At 38.9% G+C, this 23,414-nt stretch overlaps 1 protein-coding gene across 1 annotated transcript in view; it reads right to left on the bottom strand.

The window, feature by feature from the left end:
• ATP13A5 (ATPase 13A5) overlaps positions 1-22,519 on the bottom strand; it is a 101,363-nt gene extending 78,844 nt beyond the window's left edge. The window contains 5 exon segments of the mRNA XM_067737156.1: positions 5,548-5,629; positions 5,734-5,798; positions 5,979-6,130; positions 6,808-6,981; positions 22,457-22,519. Coding sequence (XP_067593257.1) covers positions 5,548-5,629; positions 5,734-5,798; positions 5,979-6,130; positions 6,808-6,981; positions 22,457-22,519 — 536 coding nt within the window.
• Between the last annotated feature and the right edge of the window lie 895 nt (positions 22,520-23,414).

Genomic DNA, 23,414 nt, shown 5'->3' on the forward strand with positions numbered 1-23,414 from the left:
TTCTCTACCCTTTAGGGACTTTTTGTCTTCAATCAAAAATTAACGTGCCAATCTCAAAATACTAATATATTTTTAAATGAAAGTTAGTACATGATGGACAAAGTTGTTTTTCTGGTTAAAATATATCTTAAGTACAGTACAACTCAAGAATCAAAATGAAATTAGAAAGGCATTTTGAGTTTTTTTAAAAAAATAATTTGATTATATTCTAAGAGCAGCTAAAAAGACACAGATATGAAGATATTCCTAGAATTCTCAGGCATTCTAGACTGCCCTTGATGTTGGAGATCATGTCTATCTTACCTTGATATCTCCAACACCTAGGACAGGTCCTTAGCATATGAACTCAATGAATACATGAAGGAATGAGCCAATGAAGTGCAAGATGGTATATGGTCCTCACGGCTAACAACTTGTAAATCCACACATATGTACATTACAATAAGAAGCCCTCAGGGAGGGATAAATTAAGAGGTTGGGATTAACATATGCACACTATTAACATATGCACACTATTATATATAAAATAGAAAATCAGTGAGGATCTATTGTATAGCACAGGGAACTCTACTCAATACTCTGTAATAACCTATATGGGAAAAGAATCTGAAAAAGAATAGATATATGTACATGTATAACTAAATCACTTTGCTGTATGCCTGAAACTAACACAACATTGTACATAAACTATACTCCAATATAAAATAAAAATTTAAAAAAAGAAGTCTTTGTGTTTGCATAGCAATTTACAAAGTTCTTACAAAAGATTCTCTCATTTGATCATCACAATAGTCCAAAAGATGTGGTACATGTATACAATGGAATATTACTCAGCCATTAAAAAAGAATGAAATAATGCCATTTGCAGCAACATGGATGGACCTCTATGAGACCTGAGAGTCCTGTCTCACCGGCTTGAAGTCCTCAGAATGTCCGCCAAATAAACATAATTCTCAACTTTTAGGTTGTGCGTTGTTTTTTCAGTTGACAGCCATGTTTGAATCACAGACAGGCATGCCCCTTGCTACTTCATCTATTCCACTGTCTCTTGCCAAAAAGTATTGCATGTTTAGGGAATTGTGTACTCATCTCAATCTCAGCACAAGCCAAGCAGAATTTTCAGGGACAGTGACCAATGGCTGAGCAACCGGAAGGAATATGAGGTTTGAAGCTGGGTCACATGAACAAAGTTCCAAGGAACAAAGGAGAGGACATGCCCTGACTTTAGAAATCTGACGAGCTGGCAGGGGAAAAAGAAGCCCTAGAATTATTCCAGGTGGCCTCACAAAACTAAATAGTCAGAATGAAATTAAGTAGACTTGCCTAATATTCAGAACCATTCATTAGGGGAATAATTGCTTCGGACGTAGAAGGTCCCTCTCCAAAGAGATGGAAGGATTTCTTAACAGGGGAAGTGATGAAGGGCATCTCTGCACTGGCTAGGAGCTGTGCTTGAAGGAGCACCATGAGATATTAGTAAACCTGCTGGAAGATATTTCTGAAAAACCAAGCATGAATGACTAGGAATATTTTCTTTGGCGATGGTCTCTATCTCTTTTCAATGTGATGATTTGTTCATTCATTCATCCATTTATCAATTTATTCACCAAATAATTGTTGAGAATATGTTTTTTGCTAGGCCCTTTAGGCTCCACATGGTGAAGACTAGGCTGGGGGTCCTCAAAGAGGCAGGAGGAGCATGTCAGAATCACTGGTGAGCATCTTCAAACTGCATGTGACCGCTCGGCTTCCATTCTGATAAGCCACCAGTAGAGTCCTTGGCAGGGAGGGAGGCCTGTAGTTTTCCGAACAGTTAATACTAAGCCTCAGGATTCTGGCATGACCCGTTTCTATGAACTGTGGAATTTTTAGGGAGCGGGTTTATTAGGGTTTGAAAAAAGTTCCCAGGTGATTTTGCTAGCTAATCCCTCACTCCCCTAACATACCCACTTTCTAAAGGAAGGGAGAGCTAAGAAATTCACAGATGCATAGAAACGGTACCCAATTTCTGGGATTTGGGTATGGTTGTAGAGTATAACACGTATGTTGGTCTTAGAGCCTTCCCATTAAAAAATAATAATAATAACAAGATAGGCATGTTTTGAGAAACTGCTTTCGGGGGAAACATTCCCTATTTTAGCAGTACTTGAACCTGCTTCTATACTTTATAATTTGTACAGAGAGGATCCGTTTTACAAATGACAAAATGATTTTCTTTTTTCACATTAGTTCTTATCTGTGACCTGTCTATTTCATTTCCTAAAGCACATTTTCAGATAACCTCAAGTTCTTGCAGGGTTTCAAGCCCTATATGTGAGCTAAGTGAGATGCTTCTCATCAGCTTTTGGGGAAAGTGCCTGGAGCATTCCCAGGCATGAAGATCCAGAAAGCAGAGGACCAGGAGGGCATCTGGGGGTAGGTGGGGATGGAGAAATCCCAGGATCTCCAGAGAGACCCAGGACTAAGGCTTACTCGCGCTGCCATAAGGTTTTGCTCTGAAACAAGGCCTTAGAGTTAAGTGATTTTATACTTTGAGTGGATTCAGAGCCATAGAACCATGGGTTATATTTTTACATAAATTATTGACTTCTAACCAAACGCTAAGATTTGAGACAATCTCATTGGATTCCAGAAGAATGAGTAAAGCCTGTCTCTTCTACTCCAACCAAACCTTGCTTGTTCTTTTCTCAAAGAACTGATCTGATGGGTGAGTATCTATATGTGGGCTGTATTCTAAGGAAGGAGCTTTCCAAGGGGAAAAGGTCATGGTCTATAGGCACAATTTCTTTTCTGATGTTTGCTTCCCACAAGACCTGAGGAGTAAGAGAAAAGGGTTTCGTAGCAGCCCTAAATCTCTTTCTCTCTCCCCCGCCTTCCTCTTGCTTCTTTTCTCTCTCTCTTCTCCTGGAACAGCTTCCACCAGCTTGGAGCTGAAGCGTTGATGGCAAATCCACCCTCTTTTGCTGCTGTCACTCAGATTTCTTTCCTCTGGTACTAACAGGCATGCCTTTTTTCTCAGTGGTGTGACAAGTGTTGAGAATTAAGTTTGGTCCTGCAGAATCACCAAGCCAATTATGAGTATCACTTTCACAGCTCCACATTCAGCAATGTCACACTGAAATCAGCCATGGTTGGAGTATTCCCATTAGAGACATTAGCAAACCTTAGCCACCAAAATTTTTTTCTTCTGGAGTTCTGGGTTACCAACAAGGCAATTGGTCTGGAGCTAACCCCTGATTAGGACGTGCCTAGATCTCTACTGCCAGAAAGTTCTCCTTCAGGAGGCTAAATAAAGGAGGCAAAGGTAAATAAGCTAAATAAAGGTGGGCTAAGTGAAAAGATGAAGGGTCACTCAACTTAAAAACTGTCCTAATAGGAAGACAGCTTGGATGAATGAGGGATGAGGTAAGTGTGTATTTTCCATAGGGCCCTGTGTCCCTGCGGTAAGAGAATTACCCCAAGTGTCTATGGACTTGTCTGGGACAGGCACTAAGATGCGAAGTTGTGTTCGGTTCATGAATGAATGAAGGTAGGGGCAGGGAACCTCCTGGAATAATTTTCCTGCTTTCTTCCTGATGCCCTCTGGCAATTTCTCTCCAGAGTAAAATTATCACAGCTGATGTCTTGATTTGCTTTTTGCTACAGGAAAGTGAGACTATGAACATCTGTGCATTTTCTCTTTGCCTTGCTGCTATGAAGCCTGAAAGAGGAAGTTGTGTTTAGATTTTGTGGCTTTTTATGATCAGAGATTTCTGTGTATCCCTCTTCCTTTATTTCTTTTACTGAGTCCTTGCTTTTCCTGCAAGCAAGCTCGAATTGATTTAGGAAATTGATAAGCTGTCATTCAACCAACTAATCAATCACAATAAATTTTTGAAAAAAGCATTTAGTCTTACACTAAAATATAAAAGGGAAAACTGGTGGGGGAGCGGGGGAATGCTCCATATTCTACTTGCTTTCTTTACTCTCCAAAGAGAAAAACCCACAAAATAAAATGTGGCTCTATGATTCTAAGTAGATTGTCTCCTCTAGTCTTCATATTTGGGAAACTATATTCTGTGTCTTGCTTATTAGATTGTCAAGTTCTTTACTGTGTGGACCAGATTTAAATTTAATTATGTATGATGTTTACTAAAGATTGGCACTTGATAAATAAGGACAAACATGAGGTAGCTACACGATGGGAAATCTTTCCTGTGGAAACGGTTTCCTAGGCAGAGTATATCTATATTTATCAACTAGATTTCCTAAATGGATCAATCCTTTAAATGTCCTGTGCTTAATGCTATTAAAGCAATATGTTTTTAATGACTTTGAAAACTTCTTGTATTTCAGTGTTTTAAGCATTGTATCTGAAATCTTATATAATGATACCATCTCTAAGGCACTTTGTAATATTGTCATAATCTAGATGCCTGGTTCATTTTGCATAGCGTTCAGTCAGAGGGAAGACTTGAAAACAATAACAGATCAGTAGCTCGCAGGCTTGGTGTGAATACAAATTATGGGGGTGCTTGCTAAAAATGCAGTTTCTTTTCTTACCACCACCCCAGCTTCTACCTACTAAATCAGAATTATGGAGGAGAACCCAAGAACCTGTATTTTAAGTACAAGATTACTTCTTAGCTTGAGAATTTTTGTTTCTGACTAACTGTGAAGATGGTCAGGCACATCCTTCTTCTTGTCCCTAAAACTGGGCAAGAAATGAAGGTGATTATTAAGATTCCTGGGAAGGCTTGCAATGGTTTACTTTCAGTCACCAGGATTCGCCATTTCAAATTACAGATGAGGGAAGCAGGGACTCTAGGTCACTGTGAGTTAACAAGGAGCCTAAGAATTTCCTGTGCTACTATTATACTATGATTTTCTAATCTATTGGCATCTATAGATCTCATTCTCATAATTGTACCACTATTCTTTGTCTCTCTTTCCTTCCAGTCAGTTAATGTCTCTGAGACGATGACTAAGTCTTATTTATCCTTAGGTCCCTTGTGCCTTGCGAAACGCCTGGCATATTAGAGTTTAGTTCACGGATCAATGAATGCATTTACTTATTCATTCCTTCCACACATATCTATTGAGCTTCTACCATGAATCAGGCACTGTTCTAGGTTCTGTAAATAACAGTGGTGAATGACACAATTAACTGAGCAAACAAAATCCTTCTCTCCAGGGCTGGTTCTCCATAGTAAAATGCAATCATCATATTGTCTTTCTGTCTCTCAGAGGATTTGGAGGATTAAGATGCTGATGTTTATGAAATGACTCAAGATTTTTTGAGGAAAGAAAAGACAACACAGAGAATACTGTTCTATAATCCTGAGAGAAAAGATCAAATGTTATTTGCTTGTACTGTTCTTTCGGTCTTTTCTTTTTAATTAGTGTGCCTAAGATGAGAATAAGTTACGACATCTCTCTGATGCCAGTAAATGAGCTGGGGTTATATGAAGCTGATGAAACATTATGCCAACAATTCACTGATCATAAGCGATGTGGTATCTCCATTTCTGCTGGCAGAGTTTACTCCAGGAGTACCACAAACCCCACCTGACCTCTTGTTCTCCACCGGTCAGACCCAGTCCAAACGTATGATGGATGTTGTAGCAGGTGCTGTTATCTTCCAGCAACCAGGGGTGTGGTCAGGACAGGAACCGTACTTCAGTTCATGGTACTTAACAAATCAGTGTTCTTCCCGTAGATCCTGATGAGTGCTGAGGAAAATTCAGACTTACCCAACTTTCTGAAACCTCTTCTCCAAGTGGTTCCAAACATACCTGATTTTTTGCACTTGGATACATTGCAAGTGCAATTACAAATGTAATAGAAAAGTGACGGTTGCCTATTACATGCAGCTCTCACTTTCCTTGATACGTAGCTGTAATTCCCAGCCCAGCAGTGTGATTTTCAGAACTTTCATCCAATAAATACATTATTTTCTTGTAACAAAAACATGCCATAACATTGTACTCTTAAAATCACTTACTTTTAATTCTGGCTTCAGTATGGCTTGGTTTATGACAGAGTGGTAGTCAGCCAGCAGGGGTTCTTCTGGGTTCTTGCTTACAGGAAACTTCAGTGTGGATAAGTAGAGGCAGATTACCTTCTTCCTCATATGTCTTTGAAATTCATCCTAGAGAAGAAAATCCAGCCCATAAATTCTCCAATGTTGTTCAATAAAGCACTCAATCAACCAAATACCTACCAAGTGGTAGACCAGTTGTTCCCAAAGTTTGAGCTGCAGATAAGAGCATCAGCATTATCTTGGAACCTGCTACAAATGCAGGTTCTCAGCCTCACCCCAAACCTACTGGATCCAATATTCAGCAGTCTCTGTTTTAAAGATCCTTCCAGGTAATTCTGATTTGGACTAAAATTTAAGAACCACTGTGCTAGGGAATAAAGAGAAAGATACACTTTGCAAGAAACTTTATATCTAGAAAATAGTTTCCAGCTATCTTAAAATCACACCTTGATGTGTAAAATGTATAACTTCCTCAAAATACATATTTCTGAAAAACTGAACAATCATTCCCATGTTATGTCTTTAAGAGTTATAACACAGACAGCCACTGCTCATGTAATGGCTAAGGGCTCTCACAATGAGCCTGACATGGTAGAAATTTCTCCAGGCTGATGTGGAGGAAATGTCCTTCATTCCTGAGTCAAAATAAGACACAGCAAAGAGACGGCAGAGATAGTTTTGCCATCTCCTATTTGTGGACAGGGAAACTTAAATAGAGGAGGATCCTCTCTGGAATGCTGGCCATCACAGGCTGTGCAATAGATGCAACACAGAAGGACATGCACTGTTGTCCTTAGCAAAATAGTGTCTGCTTCTTGCAAGGAGCATGGGATACAGTTGGCCCATACCCTCCACTGCGGCTTCCAGTAGAATAACAGGAGAAGGACCCCACAGGTCAGCACGGATGTTATGAGGCAGAGAGCTCTGCGTAGATTCTGGGTCTGGTAACCAAATACCTCCTGGAGAGTAAATAAAAGATTTACTCTATTTTTTTCCCACATAAAAACTCATTCTGTTCCAAGACACACAAACGTTACATTCAGGGGTTGGTTGAGAAAGAAATCTAGTTTTGGCTGGTTGAATCAGATTGATTGCATACAGCTGTCAGCTGATATAATTTAAAAAATTCCAGGAAGGACTCATTTTGCTACCTTGGCACATGGAACTAAAACATTAGGAGCAAGGAATGGACAGACTTATTTGGTTCTAAATACTTATAAGAGTCACCTCAGATTTATAAAATACTTCATGTTTTGGATCATATTTACTTCTTTTAGATATAAGCTTTTTAAAAAAATTATTAATGTGAAGTTACTGGAGGAAGATGATAAAATTATGACCAATGTGATCCATACTTATATATCTTGCTTTATTCAGATTCAGATTTGTTTTATAATAATATGATTAAGAAGGATTGAGAGTGTGCATAAGTGTACTGATTTCTAAAACAGTAGGGCAATATAAATTATGAGATTATTTGTGGACATGAAAAACTTTCAAAAGACAGCTTATAGGTATTTACCCTGAGAGTAACATGCTGAAATATTTCTATTTTTAATAATAGGCTAGTTAATGTTTGTCATGAATTGAGTAAAGACTTGAGATGTGGTTTTAGGGGAAGATAACTAGCCAAAAACAATAGATTTGCTTAATCAAAGGTAATTTTTAGTTTCCATCTCCTACAATGAAGTTTCACAGCATTGTTTTTTAAATTTCAAAAACTAGATATTTAGTGTGAAGACCCAGAGGGCTCCTGAGTATGAATGACATTGTTACTCTACCATTATTTTACTTTCTGGTGTTATTTTGTGTGTGTGTGTGAGTGTGTGTGTGTGTGTGTGTGTGTTCTAAGACTGAAGTCCCGGGTCCAGATCATAGGGCTATAATGTCAAGAAGATAGGATTTTACTGAGTTTCTATAGCACTTTCAGTGATGGAATCTCCTGAATTTTATACCAGTTTAGATCATGCTATAATAAATCTCTTGTCTTAATTCTTTGGAAAAGTTTTCATCTTCACTATGGTCATTTTCATTAATATTTTCTAATAAAGAACTCTGTGGTAGATTAACATTTCAATAACAGTTGTTGAAAGTAACCCTTAGACATATTGAAAAGGTCACAGGCTTAAGAAGCTAAGACGTAAGTTTGAGTCACCACTCTGCTAGTTTTCAACTATGTGAACTTAGGTAAATCATTTCACCTCTAGGGAATCCCAATTTCCTCTTCTACAAAACAATTAGAAATATGTGCCTTACAGGGTACTTGTGCTCAAATGAGATAATGTCACCTTAAGTGTTCTGCAAAGTAATTAAAATGTTAAGAGTTCCTTTCCACTACTCCTCAACACAATCACCTACCTGGGGAAACAATGACCGTTAAGTTTAGTGATGCTGCCACTCTATTTGGAGATTATTCATGATAAGATTTAAATGTAACTTAGAAACATGTGTTCACTGTGCTTTTAAGCATATTTTCAGTTGGATCTCCTTTCTCTCTCCTCTCTTTCCTCTGATTCTGTAAACCTGTTTTGGTTTTATTTGTGAATTATAGGTTTATTAGACTCAAATAAAAAGTATATGCCAGTTCACATATTATGTCATAAATATGCATTCTTTTACAAAGTTATTTACAGGGGCTATTGCCAAAGCCAAGGTGTGTGCAAAATAGAAGCAGAACAGTTGGAATTTTAGTCCAGCTTGTAGCTGAAATGAACACATTTCAGGAAAATGGCTTTCCTTTTTTCTGTTTACTTACACACAGCAGTGGCATTGGTAATCATAATTCTGATTCCCCTTCAGGTCTTTTCCATACTTTTTTTTTTATTCAAAAAGGAACTCACAATGCTATCAAGACTGCAATGAAATCACTATAGCTACACACTGCTAACAACCTTATAAACTGGAGTAATTCTTTAGGGAAAGCAAGGTGACAAATTGTACTAAGAATTATAAAGATGTTTCTATCCCTTGAATCAGTAATTCTGCACTAAAAAATATACCCAAAGGAAATAATACAGAAAGTGGAAAGTGATGTATATAAAGATGTTCAGCACAGCATTATCTGTAATAGCAAAATTATTAGAAGAAATAAATGATAGCTAATCATTCAATAAGATGTGGGTCAAAACAATGGGCTATTGTGGGGCCATTAAAAACAAAATGTATGAACTCAATGTAGAGTTATGGGACATTATATGATATAATGCTAAGTGAATGAAAGAACATAGAACAGATAAAGTAGATGGAAAACAAATAGCAACATTATGAACTTTAACCCAACTATACCAGTAATTCCATTAAATGTAAATGGCCTTAATTCTATGACTGAAAGCAAAGATTGTCAGACTACATAATAAAAGAAGATCTACTATATGCTGTTTACAAGAGACACACTTTAAATATAAAGAAGCAGATAGATTATAAGGATAAAGAAGGGAGAAATGTATCATGCAAAGACTAACAAAAGAAAATCAGTATAGCTATATTAATATCAGACAAAATAGACGCTAAGAAAAGAAATATTATGAGAAAAAGAAGGACAAAGATCCATTCAACAGAGAGACATAACAATCTTAAATTTTTGTGTACCCGTAAGCATAGTTTCAAAACTTATAAAGCATAATTGATAGAACTTAAATTCGCTCTCATCATTGAAGATTTTAACACATAAGGAAGGAAATAAAGATAAGAAGAGAAATGAATAAAATAGAAAGCAGACATACAATAGAGACAATAATGCCAAATTTATACTTTGTGAGGTTAATAAAATTGATAAACTCAAATAAATCTGAGTATTTTTAAGGTTATAAAAGAAAATGAATGTGTAGCTAAAAGCCTTTCTACCAAAAAAAAAGAGAAAAAAACTAAAAAACAAACTTCAAGCCCAGATGGGTTGTGAATCCTTTCAAATATTTAAGGTAAAAATGATACCAATCTTTCACAAACTCTTTCATAAATAGAGGTGGGAATGCTCCCAAGTCATTTTATGAGGCGAGCATACTCAGATACCAAAATCTGATAGGTATGTTACAAGAAAGGAAAATTACAAGCTAAGATCTGTCAGAAACATGGATGAAATAATCCTGAAATATATCATCTAACGAACTCAGTGATATATTAAAAAGGTGATACATCATTACCAAATGGAATTTATTCTAGGATTACAAGGACTTGAAAATCACTGTATTTGGTATGTTAACTTTCAGGAGGAAAATTATAAGGTGATCTCAATAGATACAGAGAAACTTTCATAAAATTCAACACCAATACATTAAGAAAAAACAGAAAGAAACCTCTCAGCAACCTAACAAGAGATAGGAACATCTTTCAGCTAACATCATGCTTAATGATAAAATATAGGCCTCTCCTGAGATCACAAGCAAAATAAGGTTATCAACAATCACCACTAATATCCAGTATAGTATTGGAAGTCTTAACCAGTGCAGTAAGACAAGAAAAAGAAATAATGTTTACAATAATTGGAAAATGAAAAGTAACAATACTGTATTATATACTTGAAAGTTGCTAAGACAATAAGTCTTAAAGTTCTCACTACAAAAAAGAAGTGGTAACTGTGTGAGGTGATGGAGGTGTTTGCTAACGCTATGGTGGTAATCATTTCACAATATTTAAGTGTATCTAATCAACACGTTGTATACTTTAAACTTACAAATTGTTATATGTCAATTATATCTCAATAACCTTGGGGAAAAAAGAAGTAAAACTCTTTTTATGAGTATATAATGTGATTATGTACATGAAGAAATGAAAAGAATGTACAAACAAATTATTAGAGGTAATAAGTGAATTTATCAAGGTCGCTGGATATTGAGCCAATACAGAAAAACTAATTGTATTTGTATATACTAGTAACAAACAATTTGAAAATAAAGTTAAATATCATTTGCAATACTATCAAGGGAAAAAATCAATTATCTTGTAATAGTTCTAACAAAGTTGTACAGGACCTCTAAATTAAAAACTACATATTATTGCTGAGAGCCAATATCTAAATAAATGGAGAGATATATTAAGTTTGAGGACTAACCATTAGCAATCCCATTTAACCAAGTGTTGATAGAGGTCATAGAACTGTACACTTGAAATCAGTGTACTTTATTGACACCACTGTATTATATATGTCAATAAAAATAAAATAAAAGTGGAGTTTGTTATTAGATATTGTTCCAAGCAGGTGGAAGTTACTTTAATTACTTCAGTGAGATTGGATTGAGAAAGAGAAAATGGCAGGAAAATTTGAAAAGTGATTGAAAAAAGAAAAAGACCAGAGAAGGGGATTTCTATTGGAAATAGGAGGTTTGGTGACCTGGGAATACAGTAGCTGCCTCCTGGTGTGGTTGATTGGGAAGTGCTGACATACATAGAAGCAGAGATAAAATCACATCCCTGTAACCAAGATAAATTTCTGTGACAGACATCGCTTATGGCCGGGGACAGCTCAATCAAAATATCAACAGTTTTTTTTTCCCTATCTGTTAAAAAATAAGTAAGTAGATAGTAAACCTAGATAGCAGATAGTAGATAGATAGATAGATAGATAGATAGATAGATAGATAGATGATAGATAGATATAAAAGACCTTGTTAATGTCAGAGTAACTTTCAGAAATAAGTAGCTCCTTGAGCAAAGATGAGTAGAAGCAATGTTTTTGCTTCTTTGATAAACTGGCCTCATAAATCTTGGTAAAATTCCTTTCTATCATTTCTAAGTTTTCCCAGAGTTTATGTGGCTAGATATGGGACTTGAGGTTTAAGATAAAAGAATCACTACTTTATTTGGTACTCTTTCAATCTACTCCCAATTGGCTTGCCAATGTTTATGTGATTCGAGTTTATCATGTTTCCATTTGACCGATTAATCTCAAGTATAATTTGATTGTTCTAGATGATTAGTCTTCTGATGCAGTAAGAGTCATTCAGATTTCTCCTAAATATTGATTTACCTCTGGTAAAATCCATTAAGAAAAGCAGGGTAGAGGAGAGAGCCAGGAACAATATGTGTGCCATGAGAGGAAGATAAGTAGAATCCAGAGGTCTTGTAAATGTAAAGATACTGGGAACAGGAGTGAGAGCATCAGAATCTCAACCCCATTATACGTGGCTCATTGCAGTAAAGTGAGTTTTGCCACCTATTAGCTATGTGACCTCAGGACTTAACTTCTCTAAGTCTCAGTTTCCATCTCTGTACTTAGGGGATATTAATAACACACACCTGGAAGAATAGTTGTGAAGATTAAACAAGAAGTGTAAGATGTTGAGCACAAAGGAAGTGCTCTGTCACGGTTAGCAGTGGTCTGATAATAGGTTCATCCAAAGGAGGAGAGAGGTGACTCCTTCAGTTTTGAGTTGCAATACACTGAGTCAAGGATGGTAATGGAAACGGGCTGTGTTCCACAGGGTGAGGACCCCAGATCTGCCACCTATTAGTGGAGTTGAATAGCACAGAGGTTGTGCCCATCTTCACATATACTTGAATTGTATTCTCTCTAAGCAGTAATGTTCCCTCGCTTTTTTGTTCCCCACTAGAATTCTGTATTCCAGATAACAGGAGAGGTAACACAGCCTTAATTGTCTTTTTCTAGGACCAGAATACGGAGGAAGCAGCTTGGATTAGGAGTAACTGAAATTTGCACATGCCTTTTGACAGAGGTTATTCCCTAAGGTCACAATTTAGAGCCCTATCCAGGTCTGTCAGCAGAGCCTCTGTTCTTTATAGCCCACCCCATTGCCTTCTAGAAGCTCTCACTTCTATTTCTTGCTCCATCACTTGCCAGTTAATGTGATCTGGGTAAATGATTTCATTCACTGAACTTTAGATTCCTCATGTGAAAAAAGTGGCTGGTTGTAAAACACAGTGGAAGTAGTCTGACGTCACAGTTAAAAGCTTGGGATATGGCGTGAGAAAACCAAGTTCAAATCATGCCTCTACCACTTAACCAGATACCTGACCTTGGGTAATCCACTTTACTTCTGTTGACTCAATTTCCTCCTTCATAAATGGAAATAAGAGCATTAACTATTTTTCTAGGGTTGTTGTGAGAAACTAATGTGATAATGCATGCAAAGCATTTAACACAGTTCCTGAAACATTTTGAACACTCAGTATATGTTGAGAGTAAATATTAGCTTGGTTAATTTACAACAAAATTTCAGTGGATTAAAAGTGGCTAGTCCCATTGGACTCACTGTGAAATGATTTGACCACAGGCAATATTTAGAGCTAAATATTATTTGCCAAAACCATAAGTTGTGTTTCTGAAAGTGATTGATCCAGTGGCTTAAATGGAATTTTTGCTTTTCCCACTGAGCACAAATTGTCAAAACTGAAGTCAAATGCAGGCCCAAAAGAAAACTGCTCACCTTTGTAATACGTGAAACTAGGAAAAAGGCTTTGAGATAAACACCAAACGAATTAAATGATTAACAGATGTAGTAACTATATACACGAGCACACCCAAGCACACACACACACCAGTACAGCCATCCTTCACTTGCATAGGAGGTAAACAGTGTGACAGAGCATCCTCTGATGCTTACGTAATGTGACCTTTTATACGTTTACTTAGCTGAGCCTCAGTTTCCTCAGCTGTAAAATTGATATCTGAGTAACTAGCTCATAGGGATTCAATGAGAACATACACAAAGTACTAGCACAGAAAGGGCATTTAAAAAAACATGTTTTTTCTTTCTTTTCTTTATAGGTAGTTCTCACAGCTGCAATCAGAGACAGAGCTAGTATTGGTCATATTCTTCAGGAAAGGAGAATTACAGGGCCCAGTTTCATCTAAGCATGGTTTCCTCACCAAATTCCCTTTTGGTGGGATCCTCTTAGTCTTATGGAATCACCTCCTAGGGTCTCCTCCTGTCTTTGTTCTGGAATTTTTATTGCATCTGAAGCAGTACCATTTATGAACCACTGGTCTTGTAAACAGGTCTTTTTCAGCTTTTGTAAATCATCTTATTCTTATGTTCACCATTCACGTGTTTATCCATCTGAAATATCTGTTGCATACCCACCAAGCAAAGACACAGTAGTGATTCAAATTTTTTGGAATGGGTATTTTGGGTTACTTTCATAACACTTTTACTTCCTCAAACCAGAATCTTACAGCTCAAAGTTGTAAATTGATTTACTCAACCAAGATATCACATAAATAACTCTCAGTACTTCAATTTTCTCCTGTGGATGGCAATGCCAGCGTTTTGCTGTGACATGTTAGGCTTTTCCATGAGTGAGAATGTTCCAATAGTCTTAGAGTAAGTTATCTCTTTCTGTATAATCCTCAAACTTTTAGTCCTTTGAATCATGGCCAAGGAGATAATATCTCTGAGTCCTTGTATGATGCTAGAATTCATCATGTTTTATCTTCTTTTTTTAAAACAACAATCACAGCACCGAGTTTCTATTTATTATTCACAATCTACCCTTTGCTGTCTTTATCTAGACATGCCAAATTGTGTTCTTTTATGTGTTAAATGGGAGGATATTCTTAAAATGCTCTCTTATCTCTAACTCTACCATGTTTTAAAGTTCTTTTCTTTAATGTTAGGATAATATTGTCTCTAGGTAATGAATCATGTTAGTGTGGTATTGTTCCTCAACCTTCTATTACTGGTTTAGTCACATGTAGTAATTTGTGTTAGTTATCACTACTTGCCAAATGTTGTTAATTATAGTTTCCTGTATTTTCCCTGCATTCATGCCATGAAGTGCCTTTTGAGTAAGGATAAAATGTCACGAGTACTTTCACTTTTGTCTGCATTTGGCAATAAGAACTAACCTTTCTGGACATTTGCTTAGGTGTCATTTAATCTTCCCAAGAATCCTATGAAATAGACATTATCATGTATTGAAATAGTTATTATTATTAATAATATTTGTAAGTTATTATTTGTATATCAAAGAAACTGAGTCTTGGCGGGGGGGGTGGATAAGTTTGGAGTTTGGGATTAACATACACACACTACTATTTATAAAATAGATAGCCAACAAGGGAACTAAATAAATATTTTGTAATAACATATAAGGGAAAAGAATCTGAAAAAGAATAGATATATATGTATAAATGAATCACCTTGCTGTACACCTGAACCTAACACAACTTTGTAAATCAACTTCACTTCAATAAATAAATAAATAATAAAAATCTTTGCCAACCCCCCCCCAAAATAAAATAAAATAAAATGTAGACATGTTGACAAACTAGAAAAATAAAAAAGACACTGAGCCTTGAAGAAATTTAAAATAGGGACTGTCCTGGTGGCGCAGTGGATAAGTATCCGCCTGCCAATGCAAGGGACACAGGTTTGAGCCCTGGCCTGGAAAGATCCCACATGCCGCGGAGCAACTAAGCCCATGTGCCACACTACTGAGCCTGCGCTCTAGACCCCACGAGCCACAACTACTGAGCCCACGTACCACACTACTGAAGCCCGCGTGCCTAAAGCCCATGCTTCGCAAGCCACAATGAGAAGCCTGTGCACTGCAGCGAAGAGTAGCCTCCGCTGGCCTCCCGCTCGCCGCAACTAGAGAAAGCCTGCGCACAGCAATGAAGACCCAACACAGCCAAAAATAAATGAATAAATTAAAAAAAATGTTTTGTTTAAAAAAAAGTTTAAAATAAGTACTGAAATAGCTTAATCTCTTAAATATCCCCCTTATGTTTTTTTTTAAAAACATCTTTATTGGAGTATAATTGCTTTACAATGGTGTGTTAGCTCTTTCTGGAGTAAGTAAAGCCATTCCGTCTTTAGAAGTGTGAATCAAAATCCAGTGCCAAAGAGATGTACATAATGTCACACTCAGCTGTAGCCACGCTCATAAAGTCAGCCAGGACTACTATAGCAAAAGTGCTATCACGTCGTGTTCCTGGAAGTAAAAGTGCAGCTGAGGACCTTTGATGAGGCTAATGGCGACAGAGCGCTGAAAGTACATCAAAAGGGAATGAGGCACATGGGCTGGCTAGCAGGGACAATTTCTAGAACCAAAATTCGCCCTACGTCAAAGGCATGGATGGGGCAACATGGCATGTTCTGTTAAAAGTTATTTGTGGAGCAAGAGCATCACTAAACAGGAGGAATGTCTCAGGAATTATTTGGTTCAAATTTATCTTTTGGAAAAAAATAGCTGTACACCATCTTTCACAGATGAACACCTATTGTCTGTTTTTTTTTTTTTTTTTTTGCGGTACGCAGGCCTCTCACTGCTGTGGCCTCTCCCGTTGGGGAGCACAGGCTCCGGACGTGCAGGCTCAGCGGCCATGGCTTACGGGCCCAGCCGCTCCACGGCATGTGGGATCTTCCCGGACCGGGGCATGAACCCGTGTCCCCTGCATCGGCAGGAGGACTCTCAACCACTGCGTCACCAGGGAAGCCCCTAAACCATGTCATCTTGAAGGAAGTCCTTGATCTCCAGAAGGAGCACAGTCCAGACAACACTTTAATTTATTAAGCTACAAGCCACTGAATCCTGCCGACAGCCATGTAATCTTTTTTTTAAAAAAAATCTTTAAACCATGTAATCTTTTTTTTTTTTTTTTAAATCTTTAAACCATGTAATCGTTTTTTGTTTTTTTTTTTTGGCGGTACGCGGGCCTCTCACTGCTGTGGCAGTGAGAGACCTCTGTTCTACAGAGGCCTCCATTCTCTTGCTGGTTGTCAGCCAGAAGTTACTCTCAGTTCTCAGTTCTTAGAGAACACTCAGAGCTCCTTGCTACACTGAACCTTCCATCTTCAAAGATACAATGGAAAACCTCCCTTGCATCAAATCCCTCTCATGCTTTAAATCTCTCTGACTTCAGGAAGGGCCCAGTTTCTTTTCTCGGCTCTCCTGATTAGGTCAGGCCCATCCAGATTCTCTCTCTCTTTTTTTTAAATTGAAATTTAGTTGATTTACAAGATTGTGTTAGTTTCAGGTATACAGAAAAGTGATTCAGTTATTTGTTTTCAGATTATATTTAAGTTATTACAAGATACTGAATATAATTCCCTGTGTTATACAGTAAATCCTTGTTGCTTATCTGTTTTATGTATAGTATCTTGTTAATCCCATACTCCTAACTTGTCCTTCCCTCCCTCCTTCTCCCCTTTGGTAACCATACGCTGATTTTCTATGTCTGTATCTGTTTTATATATAGATTCATTTCTATTATTTTTTTTAGGATTCCACACATAAGTGATATCATATAATATTTGTATTCCTCTGACATTTCATTTAGTATATTCTCTAGGTCCATCCATGTTGCTGCAAGTGGCAATGTTTCATTCTTTTTCATGGCTGAGGAATACTGCATTGTGTGTATATATATATATATATATATATATATATATATATATCCCATATCTTCCTAAGCCAGTCATCTGTTGAGAGGCACTTGGGTTGTTTCCATATCTTGGTGATTGTAAATACTGCTGCTGTGAACATTGGGGCGCATGTATTTTTTTTAATTAGGGTTTTCATCTTTTCCAGGTATATGCCCAGGAATGGTATTGCTGGATCATATGGTAACTCTATTTTTCATTTTTTAAGGAACCTCCATACTGTTTTCCACAGTGACTACACCAGTTTACATTTTCACCAACAGTTTAAGAGGGTTTCCTTTTCTGTATACCTTCTCCAGCATTTATTATTTGTAAATCCCTTTTTGCCATACAACATAACATAATCACAGGAATTAGAGCTCATCATACTTTTGGGTGCCACCCACACTCAACCAGAGGGGATAATACAAAGGCAAAGCTCATTGGAGGGGTGTCATGTTAAGATTCTGCCACCACAGGTGATTAGGAAGTTCTTCCATAAGGAAAATAGATCAGGCTGGACTCTACCAACCTCTACTCTGTTCTCCACAACAGCCACTTAACTATTGGAAGACAACCACTGTGATAGTTCTTTGGAGAACTATTTCCAATGTCTTTTAAACAGTTCTTACATAAATTATAGCAGGATTTATGTCCTCTATTCTGCAGAACAAACTCCAACAAGATATCCAAGGACTTTTTTTATAGTTATATCATATTGGCAACTAAAATCCAGGCATAACCAAATAAAGTACTTTTCCATGCATAGCTAAGCCCAAGTCATTGATCCCCTCACCTTGTATTTTTATAATAACTTAAGACAAAAACTCAATAATGAGGCCTGTTGCACTGCATCTTGCCAACTTCTCCCCTACAATCCAGCCTAGAGAACTTTTTTGTTTGTCCGCACCGCGCGGCACGCGGCATCTTAATTCCCCAACAAGGGATCAGACCCATGCCCCCTGCAGTGAAAGCATGGAGTCCTAACCACTGGACCACCAAGAAAGTCCCTAGAGAACTTTTTGAATCTTGATTCTGTCATCTATAGTGTTCTCTCTCCCTCGTAGTGAGGTGTCAGTTGAAGTTGAGATAAACTTGCTGTCACCCAATCTGTTAATATAAATGGTGACTAAACAGAGGAAAGAGACAATCAAGCTCACTTTTTAATTTTCAGTTTTAGTCCCTTGAGTTTTGTTTTGTTTTTCCTTGAATGGAAGATGAGGAGAATGTGACAGTGTTTAAAATAATTCAGATGTTCAAAACTCCTGATTTTTCTTAACAACTCTTCACATACTGTTTTTGAAATGGTAGACCTCAAACAATTATCATTCCCCAAGTTTAATCAGAGGCAGGGGAAGTATTCTCAGCATCAATTTCACTTATTTGTATTTCTGTAATTTTTAAAGCCACAGGACAACTCCTGACTCCTTGCATGTAAATCTACCCTTCATACTTTCATAGCATTTTCCATCCTTCCTATGTGACCCTCGCAAACCCTGTGAATCAGAAGGGGTAATTGATGTCATTCTTAGGCAACTAACAAGGTCCCAAAAGGTGTCCGCAGCCACCCAGTCAGCAGTGGAACCTTGACTAAGATCTGCTGTCTTTTTGCCTTCTGGGGCTGCTCCCACCTGTGATTTTGACACTAGTGTGGTGGGCATCTGTGCAGAGGGGAGCCCCGATGGAACGGTTGGGATTGGCAACCGATACGAATCACGCAGCACTTCTGTCTCAGGAGCAGAATCAAGACGATCTCTGGAAAATAAATGCAGCAAGCATGGCCGGAGGGGACTCCGAAAGAGAGGATGCTGTGCACATTCTGTGCCTCCCGACATGCCTGGCTGCGGGGAGATATAATGCCTTTTTCATAGAGGAGAGTAATAATAATGCTAAAATGATACCAATCGTTCATGGAAAACATCCCAGCCTTTCCTAAGGTGGTTCCATGGAACAGTAGTCTTGAGGGTATCTGTACGCCCTGCCCAACACACACAGGAAGGATTCCATGGATACATACATACGTGTGAAATAGAGCACACTGTAATGCCCCTTTTGGAGATTCACAAAGCACCACAGTATACTACAGGCTCTGAGAGGCCCTGCTCTTATTGGCTTGCCTGTTTTACCTAGTATTTCTCAAACCTAACTGCTAGGGGGAAAAGCAGACTTTTTATACAGTAAATACCTATTATGATATTGTACAACAGAAGATGTTTTTGGAAAGTGTGTCTTACCTCATTTAATCTGCACCACAATTTTGAATGGTAGGTATTACTATCCTCATTTTACGAATAACTCAGAGATGTTAAATAACTTACCCAACAGGACCAGAATTTAAACCCAGGCCTGCCAGAAAACAAATTTCATTCCATTAGGTAGGAGCTATACAGTCCGAAGGCTCCAGGCTCATTGAGGGTCTGGGACTGTGAAGGATGCTGTGGGCTTTAGTGAGTCTGTGGGTCCTGAGAGGACCACAGGAGGAGACAAGAAAAGCTGACTGTGAATGGAGGGGCTGATGAAACGCGGGGCAGGAGAACGGAGACACTTTTAGGAAAAAGCCACGTGAAGGAAAAAGAGACCCCTGGAGCCAGATGGGAGTGGGAGGGTGGGAGAGGTTGGGAAGGACAGTCAAGGCCTGTACAGTGAGGGCATCTGTCACATTGGCTGTTGTGAGGGTGACATGAAATATTGCTTGTCAAGCACTGAGCACGGTGCCGACACAGGAGGTATAAGCCGCTCCCCGCCAGGAGGAGCTGGGGGTGGCAGAGGACAGAAGCTGATACAGCAAGGTTCAACTGCGGAGGCTCCTGCCATGCCTTCTGCTGTGCTGAGCTCAGCAAAATGACCCAAGCCTGCGCATGGCTCATCTCGCAGACCCTCACCGCCCGTGGAGACGGTTTCTACCTCACGCCCTCTCGCACATCACAGTGCTTGTTCCCTTGAACTGACGACTGCAAGAAGTCAGATGGGACCATGGGGAACCTTCAGGAAAGGAAGAGCAAGTGAGGAGAGGTCGTAAAACCACGGACTGACAGGCTTCCAAAGGCTGGGACTAGACTAGGCCCAATTTGACTTTGGCCCACTGATTATCTTAAAAAAAAAAAAGAAAAGAAAAGAATTTTTTTCCAAAGTTTATAATAAGGCTATTTTACATAAGCATACAGATTTCTGGCTTCCTTTTCAAACTTGAAAGATCCGACAGCACTGGGCCTGTGACTTATAGGACAGCAAGTGCCCCGAGGCAGGTGGCAAATCCTCTCAGCTGTGCACCTGGGTCACCCCCTGTAGCCTACCTGCCTCACCAAGTTTCCTGATCCACCCGAGTAGGTTTTGCATCTGTGCTCTCTGCCTAAGCTCTTGAGTAAGATTTATGGAGAGGTCGATAGCCTGTCCCCCTCACCAGGATGCCCTGACAATGAGGTAAGCCTAGCTGGGAGTCCTAACAACGTTGTTTTGGTGGATTTCTCTAGAACTATTTGATCACCAACAAAAAAGAAGAAAAGCGGCTCCTCATCTGTTATTGAATCCTTTGATACTCACGCCCTTTCTATGGTTAAGAGACGGAAAACACGAGGCTCTAAACTTCACCAAAGCAACACCTAGTTAGAGAAGAATTAAGAGCAACCAGAGATTTTCATGAACGCTCGTCGACATGCTGAAAAAAAAATTAGATCCGGCACAGAGTTGTTCGGTAGGAAACACAGGTGAGTAGGTTTAAGTCTTTGCATCCCTTCAGTCCAAGGATCTTAGAACACTGTCCCACTGTCAAGGTCAGTGGGTTACAATAGTGTACACCACCGATGTGAGCCCCTTTTGTCATTTCAATTTCCCAGCAGCCACTTTAAAGAAGTAAAAAAAGTGAGTGAAGTTAATTTTCACAATATGTTTTATTTTACCCAAGCTATCCAAAACATTGTCATTTCAATGTATAATCAATGTGAAAATTATTAATGAGATATTTTACACATTGCTTTGATTAAGTCTTCAAAAGCCTCTGTATTTAACACTAGAGCACATTTCCGCTGGAACCAGCTACTTCTCTAAAACCACACGTGGCCAGTGGTTGCCTTATTGGACAGTGCAGGTATACATGAAGTCACTTATTTTCTGTAGGTTCACAAAGGCGGGTAGGTGGGGAGAGAGTGGGTATGGATTTCCCATGGATCTCATGGGGAACCAGAAAAACCAGTCAAGTAACTGATACCTTTCTGATATATGAACCACGTCCTCTGGGTTCCTTTCCACCCTCCAGTGCGCCCTCTCTCTTCCATACCCCCTTTTTCTTCATCTCCCTTTCTCATTGCCTAGCTAGAGTGTGAACAGCACGGGGTGTGGAGGGGGAAGGAGTGAACTGGTTTCCCAGCCTGGCCCTTGGAGGCTGAGGACTTTGGGCAAGTTACTTAACCTCCCAAGTCTCAGATTTCTTGTCTATGAAATAGGATTAATTCCTTCCGTGAGTTCTGAGGATCAAATAAAATAATAAATCTAAATTCCTCAGCACCAAAGAGCTACTGCAGGAGTTTTCAAGTTTTTCATGATTATTTTTCAAGATTTATCTGTGTTAAGTGGTAGGGGAAGTGTGAAAAAAGAATCGGAGAAATGAGAACTTTTTTTTTTAACGTGTGCTCAATCCCAGGTCACGCTCTATTCCTTCTTCAGTACTTGGTGCTTAAAATCTCTCCTGGCTCTTGTAAGGCATGATTTCAGCCCAAAGCGCTCTGAGACCAAGTTATTCAGATATACTAAAGATAAAAGAATTTTTTTAAAAAAAGTGTTTCAGTTTTTGCCTGAATTTGTCTAATTATATGGAGTGCCAGATAATGAGGATGAACACCTCAGTGAGTACCCCGTGGGAGTGTACACCGATGACTCTGCAAAATAGCTGAGGGGAGCTTCTCTGGTCCAATCAATGCACATGAGGCTGGCAAGAATGCCATCATCTAGAAGACACAACTTTCTCGCCCCTGCAGGTCCCCCACTATGAAGGTGTGCCTCGTGGATCTCCAGGAGACTTACCAGACTTAAACCTCTCCAGTTCCTAAAGCCAGCATCACCCCAAGTAGCCCACAGGCTCAGGCACTTTGAGAAACTATAATAAAAAGAAAGGAAGACTCACCAGTTCATTCTCTCCTCCTGGGTTGAGCAAAGCCCGATGGTCCTTCCTACTTTCCTCCTCCATCTGAACTGGACCTCCCGGCTAATTCCTTGGGGAAATGTCAAAACCACCGGGGCTTCTGTGAACTCAGAACAATCACTACTTGTCGTTGCTGTTCTCAGGAGCTTTTAAAATCTCTTAGCACATGCCTTACCTATTAGGCTTACAAAGGAAAGAGAGGAAATACTTTCCTCAGTCACAGGATTGGTCTGTTAATTTATCCTTTTTTTTTTTTTTTTAGCAGGCAATGATGCTATTTTTTTTAATTTATATATTTTATTTTATTTTTGGCTGCGTTGGGTCTTCATTGCTGTGCGCAGGCTTTTCTCTGGTTGTGGCAAGCGGGGGCTACTCTTTGTTGCTGTGTGCGGGGGCTTCTCATTACGGTGGCTTCTCTTGTTGTGGAGCATGGGCTTCTAGGCGTGCGGGTTTCAGTAGTTGTGGCACATGGGCTCAGTAGTTATGGTGCATGGGCTTAGTCGCTCTGCGGCATGTGGGATCTTCCCGGACCAGGGCTCACACCCATGTCCCCTGCATTGGCAGGCGGATTCTTAACCACTGTGCCACCAGGGAGGCCTTATCCTTTTGTTTTTTTTAATTCTTAGTATTTATTTGCTGAGCTAGATGCGAGTGCCTCCAGACTTAAGTTGTTGAACTAGGAAGATAAATAATTGCATGTCTGTCCATAAATATCTCAGCCAATGAATGGGATTGGCCACTTTGCCAAAAACCTGAGACAGAAGGGTTAACCAGCGAGAGATAACTGAAAACCTTACGAACTTTGGAAAAGTAGTGAGCATACTGGGGGTGACAATGAAAATTGAAGGAAGAGGTTTTGGTTCATGACGGGGAATGTAGGGATCACTTTGGAATTGGGAAAATCTGAATTCTAATCCCTGTTCTACTGATGACTCTGAAC

This window comes from Pseudorca crassidens, chromosome 5, assembly GCF_039906515.1.
Source record: "Pseudorca crassidens isolate mPseCra1 chromosome 5, mPseCra1.hap1, whole genome shotgun sequence".
Lineage (NCBI taxonomy): Eukaryota > Metazoa > Chordata > Mammalia > Artiodactyla > Delphinidae > Pseudorca > Pseudorca crassidens.